At 38.6% G+C, this 11,087-nt stretch overlaps 1 protein-coding gene across 1 annotated transcript in view; it reads left to right on the top strand.

Annotated features, from left to right (window-relative positions):
- Nucleotides 1-10,980, top strand: part of SUGT1 (SGT1 homolog, MIS12 kinetochore complex assembly cochaperone) — a 28,975-nt gene extending 17,995 nt beyond the window's left edge. The window contains exons 11-13 of the mRNA XM_051778742.1: nucleotides 5,530-5,620; nucleotides 9,702-9,883; nucleotides 10,448-10,980. Coding sequence (XP_051634702.1) covers nucleotides 5,530-5,620; nucleotides 9,702-9,883; nucleotides 10,448-10,549 — 375 coding nt within the window. The 3' untranslated portion in view covers nucleotides 10,550-10,980. The remainder of the gene's footprint in view (nucleotides 1-5,529; nucleotides 5,621-9,701; nucleotides 9,884-10,447) is intronic.
- The last annotated feature ends 107 nt before the right edge of the window (nucleotides 10,981-11,087 follow it).

Consider the following 11,087-nt stretch of genomic DNA (forward strand, 5'->3'; position numbering starts at 1 on the left):
GCTAAATAGAGATGTCTGAGCTGGAAGCACACTCAGCAGCTTCATGCCAAGAATATGGTTGTGTGCATCAGTGGAATGTTGTTTTTTAACTCAGACCAATATTTTGCTTTGCAAACTCTGAAATATCCTGTGAAGCTAACTGGAACTGATGCTAGTTGCTGAATGTAAAGAAAAAGACAAAGAGTGGAACTATTTCACACGCTCCTGGTCTGTCATCAGAGTCTCTATTCAGAGGCCAGCGTACACAAATAGATAAGCAGAGGAACAGATTTATTTTAACTGAAGTTGGTTCTTACTGTTGCAGTCCAATCCTTAAAAGATAGTTTCTTGTTTTGGATATTTTCATTAAATTGCCTGCAGGCACTTGAATGCATACATTTGTTGCTCTTGTGTATTTGTTTTCTCTGTGAGGCTTTCATGCAGATTGATATCTCCCATTCTTGCACATTTTTTGTAAATTGTAAACTGATAGTTAATATGAGTTAGGCACTTTTCTGAAATATCTTGCATCTTTTAGGCAGGTGTAGTTGGAGCAGTTTCCTGGATAGACCATAAGAAAACCTCCCCAATGATTGGTATGATATTTACTTGGCTCAAAATAACTTTGATTTTTTTTTTCCTTATGTATGAATTCAGATGGATGTGAGGCAAATTTAAACTTCCTAATACTCTGAGAACTGAAAGCATAGAAGTCAGTGCCCATGCTTTATTTAAATGCATAAAAGAAAACCATGCATGAGGGTTTTTATCTGTCTTGAGAAAAGATGGATTTAAGAACTATTGGGATAGTGATGGTTTACATGCACTGGGATACAGTGACATATGGCTTTAGAATTCCTAAATGATCTGTATTGCTTCTTCTCTGAAATTCAAAAATGTAATAAGTGTTGGCAATATATTACCAGTAGGAGGAAACTTGAACCTTTTTTGCCACAGTGCTCTATAGTACATGCCTGGCAAAGAAAATTAAGGGCACATGATAAATCCCTTCTGTTGCAGTATACTCCCTATAGAATAAATTTCTTAATTATCATTTATGCACGATAACACTGTAGAGTTCATTTCATCCTAATATGTTTAGTTTCAAGTTATGGACCAAAGATCTTGGAATTTAGACTATAAGCGATATATAAAAGGTTTTTGAATAACTAGGATACCAAAACTGTAAGTGCATGTGCTCTTAGCACTAAGTTTGAATAGGTCATACATTTTTAGAAGACTGTGCTATTTTGTCCTACAAAATTCATGAGATGACCGTAAAAAAGGACAGCTCTAAACATTTAAAATTTACACCTTGGCCAAGGCAGTCAGTAGTTCAGTAAATAATGAAGTAGTTGATTAGAAACCCTTTATTCTTATTTTCACGTGTTTGATACAGCAGAACATCAGAATTGAAAAGGGTATTTTTGATGGATCTCAAAATCAACAACTGAACTGCTACTTAAGCTTTGCCAGTTCTGATTTCCTTCATCCATCTGATCAGAGCTTGACAGAAATTTGTCAAGTCCCATAGCATGGACTGTAAAATATATATAAAAAAAGTAGAAATTAGAAAAAAAATCTTGCAGTTTATCAGTGTACACCACAATCTCCTTTTAGGGAGGAAGATAAAACTTCTTTCCCTTTTAATATATCTCAGTTAAACTGATGATGTCTGTCCCAGAATGTGAGTTCAAGTGAAATCTAGTTCACTGGAGGTTTAAACTTTAGCAGAAATCTAGAAAATTAATGTTGGCTAATTAGTGTTGTGTTGATCTTTAGCAAAAGATAAATGGAGAAATTATTTCTTTAAAATGTATTAAATGGTCTTTTACGCCAATCATGTTAAGTAAGGGGTTTTTGTGTTTTTTTTACTGTCAATGAAATGGTTCACGATAACTTTTGAGAGTAACTCTGTGACATCTTTTCTGATAGCTAGCACTTGGATTAAGCTGCAAACATCTGTATCTAAATCTCTGACAGGCTTTAAAAAATTGAATACTTTTATGACTAGAAAACTCTGAGTAGAAATTTATCTGTGTCTCTTCCCTGTGGGTGGAATTTCTTCTAGACAATAGATCCCCCATTTGACCCTCTTCTCAGAGGGTTAGGTTTCTCTCAAGACAGTATTTCAAACAAGTAGTGCATGAATTACTCTCAAAATTCCATGTTTCTTTTCCTCTTTGCTTTGCTGTCTTTGAACCCCAAATACAAGGGACTTAAAAATTAATAGAGAAAGTTTATTATATCTGCACTGGAAGTTTTTACAGACTTGGAGTATTGTGTCCAGTTTTAGGCTTCCCAGTGCAAGAAAGGCACTAGTGCAGTGGAGCAAGTCCTGGTGGAGGGCTCCCAGGATGGTCAGTTGGCTCCACAGCATGAGCTACAAGGAGAAGTTGAGGAATTAGGCTTGTCCTTAAGTGGCATGCAAAGCATTTAATTTGCAGTTAAATTTTTCTGTATTTTATTCTAAAGTTGGCATGAGGCACACAGGCATACGTTTTATGAAATATAAATGTTAAATCAAAGGAGTTGGCAAAGTGTTGATGTATTTCTCTTGCTCAAATGAATTTTTTTCAAAGGGGAGAAAAAGCTAACAGTACTTGTGTGCTAGATATGACACAAATGTCCGTACTGATGTGTTACTTTTCTGTGTGATAGCTATTAGTATCTGTTTTAAAACATTCATTAAAATGTATTTATTGCCATTTGTGCACATAATTGGGACTTGCAAAGTTGTTCTTCCTTGGATCAAATAAAGCTCTCAAGTTGAAGAAATATGTGCCTTCAGAAGCAGAGTTTCATAGCTTTATATTTTTGGAAAATGTGGTTGTATAATGGTATGAAGTTAATGATTTCCCTAGTTTTGCTCCTGCCTGCCACTTGGCCTAATGAGTAACTTCAATTGAAGTGGATGGAATAGATGGGGTAGAAGTTTAATCATGTCAGAAATACGTTCTGTCTCAGTCCTTCAGCTGTCTATACTTGTAACTTGGTAGGGTTGAAATGGTTTAGATTTAAGAAATCTGCATCTTACACTGGGAATTAGTTTGTATCATTTACTTTTCTTTAGAGATGTTTGTCATGTGGTATTGGCTTAGGAACAGTTTCAGAGAGGAAAGTGGAAGAGCTAGCAGATTAAAAAAGGAGAAGGGGAATTACTGCAGCAGCAAAAGTAAAGTTCTTTCTTATTTTCTTTTTTTAATGCATGGGCACAGTACTCTGGGGAATAGCCAAACGTCTTTATAAGGGCTCTTTGAGGTGTACTGTATTCTGACTAGAAAAAAGTCCATGTTTAGTAGCTTACATCAAGCATTGTGTTGCATTAGAGGTCATATTTGGTGTGGATGAAATAGTCTGTACTTGAGATACCGAAAGATACTTGTGGAAAGCCTGAAGTGTAAGGGCAAGAGAAGATAGTGAAAGAAGAAACAGAGAAACTGAAGAGGTATAGGGCTGAGAATTTCAGTATCAAGCATTTGCTTTTTTTTAAACGCAGCCAGGGATGTGCTAATAGTCAGTGTGTTAAAATTAGAGCCTCCTCAACTTAAATACGCAACCCAAGTGATAATAGGGTTTCCTCAGGTTGAGAAGAGTTTACATAAGCAGAGGAGAGACAGGTTCTTTTAAATTAATACTCATTTTTTGCTTGTAACTAATTAGTGCCTTTGTAAGTAGCTAATTAACTTAAATGTTTGACTCATGAGATCCAAATCCATTGGGGGAAGAAACCCTGCTAGTGCTGCCACTTGTGGAACTACGTGATTGTCTTATATGTAGATATACAAATTTCTTTTTGCTTCCTTAAGCTAATGGCAGAGCATTAAATTTATGAGTGTAGGTGCTAAAAATTAAACTTTTAGGTTGTAATTTCCAAAGTGATTTTAAAGAAGTCCAGTGGAGGCAGCTTTGCTGAGTTCTTTTGTTTTATTGAAGAATAATTATTGACACAGTTTGAATGCTTCTTCTGCACAGTTTAACAGAAATCTCTGCATCCTTACAGATTGTGATAATAAACTCTGGAATACAGCCCTTCTACAGGGACAGTAGGTTGGGCATCAAGACCTAACACAATATTTTAATTTTATTTGGTTATTTTTGGTTCTACAACTTTATTTTAAAAACACATACTCTGATACTTAATTTGTGACTTGTAAAGTGGCTAAAAACATTGAAAATCCAACGGATTCAGGGAGTAGGAAGTCGAACATATGGGGATGTTGGACTTACAAATTTACTGAAACCCTCCCCTGCCTTGAAGGGCATTCCATACCTCATGTCTTAAACTTTTTGTTGTTCTCAGTACAAGTTAGTTGTGGAAATTAAGTATTTAAGCTTGCGTAGAGAAACAGTAGCTTCCCCAGGGGGGAAATAAAAGAAACAATCATAAATGAATATTCTGATTCTTAAAATGCGGCATGATTGCAGACATGGAAGCTTTGAAACTTCAGTGAGCTCATTTCATTATTGCTTACCAGTGATTGATTCGAAGAATGGATTAAATAAAGTTAAAATTTCAGATCAGCATGATGCTGTGCAAGGAGCTTGCTGTTTGAATCTGAGCTTAGCTCTTACAGTGGTGCCTTTGTTCCTGGGTCTGCAGGGATCCCCAGGTTGTAGTGGCTTTGGATAGAACTGAGAACTTGCCTCTGCTGAGCTGTTCACAAATAAGGAACTGCTGAAGTTTAGTAAGCAATTTCAGTTAATTAATAGCATCACATGAACTTTGTGACATTTCCTTAAATGAATTGGAGTGACGTTAGACAGTCCTTGTTTTGCAGACATTGTTTTGCAACTTCGTAACCCTGTAACCAAAGGAGAAGGTTAATTACAAAGAAACATTTCAGTATGGTTGTCTAAAGGGATTATATGTAGTTGTGAATAATTTTATTTCTCCTGTGGTAATTGCAACCATATCCATTTTTAATTGCCAGTTTTGTCAATGAATACAAGACAGTTTTCTTCATAGCTGTGTTTGTTCATTGAACCAAATGAACACAGCTTCTGAATTTCTCCAGTGGGAAGATCTGCATAGTCTCAGGGTGTTTCTCTGGTTTGTGTATTACACATCAAACATGAAATGTTTTGGTAAATGAAATGTAAACTTAGATAAAGTTGGATTTTGTAGTCTTTCAAAACCGCTGTTTAATTATTAGAGTTGACTGGCAAGAAAGGGATGCTTGAAAGGTAATATCACCTTGGTGCCTGGCAGCGTAGAGACATTGGAATTGATCATTACTTTTGGGATACCATAGTTTACAAAAAAAATTAAGTGAACAGTAAACAAAAGAAAGTTAACTGCTCATAAGCAAAAGGGTACAAGAGCTGTGCAGCCACATAAGAGCTTGGTTAATGTGTGACTTGAACTCAAGTAACTTCATCTTGTTAGGGAGGTAAATCTTGCTACAATACAGGCTTCACATCAGAGGCTCTTTTTCTAAAACCAAATATATGTATTATTTTACAGCTGCAGGATCCAACTACTTTGGAGCTATTTGACAGAACTGTTTGCCATCTGGATTAAGTTGTTCTTTGTCTCGTGTTTTGTAGGTTGAGATAAAAATGAAGAAGCCAGAAGCTGTAAGATGGGAGAAGCTGGAGGGCCAGGGAGATTCTCCTAAATTGAAACAATTTACACCAGGTTTGTCCTCTGAACTGTTAAGTATTACAGGGTTTATTTGTATTGAGTTACTTGCAGTTATTAATAGTTTTATGCTAAGTATTGTTAATAAAATCACAGCTTCATATCTGCAATGAAAAGCCTAATATTCTTGTTTTCACTGCTAAGAATTGACAGAAAAGGTCTGCAGGCCACAACTGAAACGTAGGTATTAAATTTAGTCATAACTTTGGTTAATCTGATGGATTGTTAAGGATATATGCTTGTCATTAATTCCTCTGGGCTTGTCTCTTTGGCCATCTGTTTTGGTCACTGTTTTGCAGTTCTGTGTATTGTTATGCGCACTGTTGCTCTAATAAGTATTATTTAATTAAGTATTGCATTTCTCATGGAAACACATGCACCCGCCTCCAAAGATGTACCTAAATTAACTCTAGCATGTTGGAATATCAGAACCATGCTCGATTCTGCGGATAGTGGATATCCTGAGCATCGTTCTGCCCTAATTGCCCACGAACTGGCTCGTCTCAACATCGACATTGCTGCTCTCAGTGAAGTTCTCCTTCATGAAGAAGGCAGCCTCAGAGAACATGGTGCCAATTAAACACTCTTTTGGTCAGGGAAGCCCAGAACCGAAAAGCATCTTTCAGGAGTTGGCTTCATGATCAAAAACTCTATTGTTCCTAAACTCAAAAATCTGCCAACAGGTCACTCTGACCACATTATCTCCCTACACCTTCCACTACACAACAAGCAACACGTTGTCCTCTTTAGTATATATGCCCCAACTCTCCAAGCTGACCCTGCCGAAAAAGATGAATTTTACACTGACCTGCACCGCCTTACCCAAAAGATTCCTGCAGATGACAAGATCATTATCCTTGGTGATTTCAACAGCAGAGTAGGTAAGAACTTTGAAACCTGAAAAGGAGTATTAGGCAAGTGTAGTGTTGGAAACTGCAACGATAATGGTCACCTTCTGCTAGAATTCTGTGTGGAGCAGCAACTCACCATCACTAATACTATCTTTCAACAGAAAAATAGTCTGAAGACAACCTGGATGCATCCTAGATCTAAGCATTGGCACCTCATCGATTATGTCTTGGTGCGACGGAGAGATGTCTGCAATGTCCACCATACCCGCGTGATGCCCAGCGCAGAATGCCAAACAGACCATTGGCTTGTGCACTGTAAACTTAACTTCAGTTTTAAATTCAAACCTAAAAGGGGCAGTATCCCAAGGAGGAGACTCCCAAGTTAACAATTTCCAATCAGCCACAGTGAGAGACAGATTCCAGGCAAACCTTCAAACTAGGCTCGAAAACCATTCCATAGATTCTACAGATTCCTCTCCTGAAACAATTTGGCACCATATTAAAAACAGCATCCAGCAGTCCTCTGAAGAATCCTTAGGGTTCTCCTTCAAGAAGAACAAGGACTGGTTTGATGAAAACAATCAAGAGATCCAGGAATTGTTGAGGAAGAAGAGATCTGCTCACCAAGCACATCTTGCTCAGCCTCTTGTCATGTAAGAAAAATGGCCTTTCGTCTTGCATGCAGCAAGCTCCAACAGAAACTTCGTGACATCCAGAACAAGTGGTGGATCAATCTAGCTGAGAAAACTCAATTATGCACAGATACAGGTGATCACAGAGGATTTTATGAGGCCTTGAAAACAGCATACGGGCCTACATACCAGGTCCAAAGCCCTCTACTCAGCGCAGATGGTCAAACGCTTCTGACAGATAAAACCTCCATTCTGAATCGTTGGTCTGAACACTTTCAGACTCTCTATTCAGTACTAGCTGTGTAGTTCAAGACTCAACAATGCAGTCCATCCCACAACAACCAGTGAAGAATGATTTGGATATTGCCCCCACTTTGGGAGAAACCCTCAAGGCCATACAACAGGTGAAAACTGGCAAGACAGCTGGGGTTGATGGAATTCCACCTGAAATCTGGAAACATGGGGGCCTTGCTCTCCATGCTAAATTTCACGAGTTTGTGGTGCGCTGTTGGGAACCAGGCAAACTCCCATCAGACCTTCGTGATGCAGTCATCATCACCTTGTATAAGAAAAAAGGAGTTAAATCAGACTGTTCAAATTACTGTGGTATTACTCTGCTCTCCATTGCTGGCAAAATCCTGGCAAGAATACTTTTGAACAGACTAATACCCACTATAGCAGAAGGAATTCTGCCTGAAAGCCAATGTGGTTTCAGAGCCAACAGGAGTACCACAGACATGGTATTTGTTCTCAGACAACTGCAAGAGAAGTGTAGGGAATAGAACAAAGGTCTCTATGTAACCTTTCTTGATCTCACCAAGGCTTTCGATACTGTGAACAGAAAAGGTCTATGGCAGATTTTGGAATGTTTAGGATGCCCCCCCAAGTTCCTTAAAATGATCCTCTCACTTCATGAGGATCAGCATGGCCAAGTCAGATATGGTGATGCACTTTCTGAGCCCTTTCTAATTACCAATGGTGTGAAACAAGGCTGTGTTCTTGTACCAACTCTATTCACGATCTTTTTCAGCATGATGCTCCAAAGGGCCACAGCAGACCTCGATGATCAGGACGGTATCTACATTTGATACCGTACTGATGGAAGCCTTTTCAACCTGAGGCGACTGAAGGCCCATACTAAGACCTTAAACCATCCTGTCCGGGAGCTGCTTTATGCTCATGATGCCACCCTTGTTGCCCACACAGACGCAGCTCTGCAGCGTTTAACATCCTGCTTTGCAGATGCTGCTGAGCTCTTTGGGCTGGAAGTCAGCTTAAAGAAGACAGAGGTTTTCTATCAACCTGCACCTCAGGAAGTCTTCCATCATCCCCATATCACCATTGGCCAATCAGAGCTCAAATCAGTCCAGCAGTTTAATTACCTAGGTAGCCTCATCTCCTCGGACAGTAAGATTGATGGAGAGATAGACAACAGGTTAGCAAAGGCATATAGAGCTTTTGGAAAACTCCATAAAAGAGTATGGCTTAATAAACACTTGAAGAAAAGTACCAAGATCAGCGTTTACAAAGCCATTGTGCTGTCTACTCTTATATGGATCTGAATCATGGGTCATCTACTACCACCACCTGTACCTCTTAGAACGCTTCCATCAATGCTGCCTCTGTACAATCCTTAAAATCCACTGGTCAGATTATGTGACCATTACATCTGTTCTAGAACAAGCAGCAGTCACAAGTATTGAGGCCATGTTGCTCAGAACACAGCTGCGATGGGGGGGCACGTCTCAAGGATGAAGGACCACCGCCTCCCTAAGATCCTGCTTTATGGTGAACTTGCCACCAGCTGCCACATGAGAGGAGCCCTGAAGAGAAGATACAAGGACTCCCTGAAACAACATCTCAGCCTTGGCCATATTGATCACCATAACTGGTCTACTCTGGCCTCCAATCAGGAGGTCTGGAGACACACCATCTATAACACTGCTGATGCCTTTGAGAAAGCACGCAGGATCACCCTTGAGGAGAAAAGACAACGCAGAAAGAACTGTGTCTTGCAGAATATACCATCTAAGGAGTCTTTCTGCTGTGCCTTTTGCAACCGGACGTGCCTATCTCGTATTGGCCTTATTAGCCACCACTGTGCTTGTAACAAGTGTGGATAGAGCCTTTCCCAAATCTTTGTTCATGAAGCCTGGCCATGATGATCTCATGAAAACTAATACTTTGGAATTTTTCAAGACAGATTAACAATCTGTCTTTGTGAGAATTTGAATTTCCTGCTTTATTGATTTCAGATATTTCTTGAAATTTAGTTTAACTTTTCCTATGGTTCTGGGTGCCTGTTTGGGTTTTTCTGTCAGCCTCATTTTGACTTTAATTATCTGTGTTGCTGTTGTCCAGCTTTTTTCATGTTAGGTAACTAGGTTATGTAACTGTTTACTTAAAAATAAACTTTTGTGCTTCTTAGTTTCCTTTATTTTTGTTACTGAGATGCTTATATCATTTAGGAGGAATCCATTTGCATTTTCATGTTCCATTATCATCTCTGATTCATCAGATACATATGTGTCTGTGTTCTCTGCCGCCCTAAAAGTCGTGAGAAAACGTTTAGTTAACTAACACTTCTGTTTTCAGATACCCAGCACTTATATCCGTCATCCTCTCACTATACAAGGAACTGGGACAAACTGGTAGTTGAAATCAAAGAAGAGGAGAAGAATGAGAAGTTAGAAGGAGATGCTGCATTAAATAAACTATTTCAGCAAATCTATTCAGATGGTACAGATGAAGTGAAACGTGCCATGAACAAATCATTTGTAAGTCTTCATTCTCTTTTTCTGAAGAAATGTGTGACTTTTGCACACTGGCACAATTTACTAAACTTTGCATCAGTTGGGAAGCCAAGCCATCAGTTGGGCCTATAATGAATGCCTATGGTTCTAGTGGAGATATTGGTACAACAACTCTCATTGAAAGCTACAATGTTGTACACTAATGAATGTGACTAAGTCCAAGGTTGTGCTTTGTCACTGGTCTCTTCATTTCAATCAATGTTATCAAAGGAAACAGAGCGTTTGGCTTGTATAGAGCTTGAAAGGATCAAATTCCTCTTGATTGCTTGTATCTACTTTAATTTGTAGTCATCACAGGCAAGAACATGACTCACCCTTCAGAAGTTTCTTGTTAATGAAGTAGCATCTCACTGTGTCCAGTACTGATAACAGTACTGTTGAACTGAAGATGATGGCTTTGTCAGACTTCATTCTGTATGGACACAGAATTCTTGTGTAATCACTACTCTTTGAAGCTTACTGTGAAATGTGGCTTTTTTATTACTGGAGTTCTCTAGCAAACTAAACAAGCTTCCTCTTGTCTTGCAGATGGAGTCTGGCGGCACAGTTCTGAGCACCAACTGGTCTGATGTCGGTAAAAGGAAGGTAGAAGTAAATCCTCCTGATGATGTGGAATGGAAAAAGTTCTAATCCTATTTTTGATCTTTACCACCCGTGTGTTGCCATAGTCATGTACTGACCACTGTATATGGACATAGTACTCTTGGATTCAAAGCACTGAATGTTCCCTTGAAAACAGAAATTGTCTTTACATTTTGTGTGCTCTAGAAATTCCTTCATCCACAGATGTTAAAGATATATTCAAAAGTGGAACCCTATTTTTGTCATCTCTGTCTAATTTCTGGAAATTGAGTCAATCAGTCCAAATTTTCTACCGCCTTTATCAGCTCTGCTCTTTGGGATAGGGTGATCTCTAATGGCTGGTCAGGATTTCTGCCTTACACTTGGTGTTTCTGTTCAATAACTTATTAGATCTTGGCAACTTTGGGTAAAAACACTTTTCAACAACAGTGTTAAAATTGTTTGCTCTTTAACTCTGCTAAATAAAACTGTAAATACAACTTTTTCTATACGGAAGTTGCTTTATTTCATTTTTAGTATTCTTGGTTTTTGTTGGGGGAATCGCTTAGAACATATAGGTAAGGATGCAAATACACTGCTTAAAAAA

The sequence above is a fragment of the Manacus candei genome, unplaced genomic scaffold (assembly GCF_025592945.1).
Source record: "Manacus candei isolate 608988 ecotype Guabito, Panama unplaced genomic scaffold, ASM2559294v1 h1tg000014l, whole genome shotgun sequence".
NCBI classification, from domain to species: domain Eukaryota; kingdom Metazoa; phylum Chordata; class Aves; order Passeriformes; family Pipridae; genus Manacus; species Manacus candei.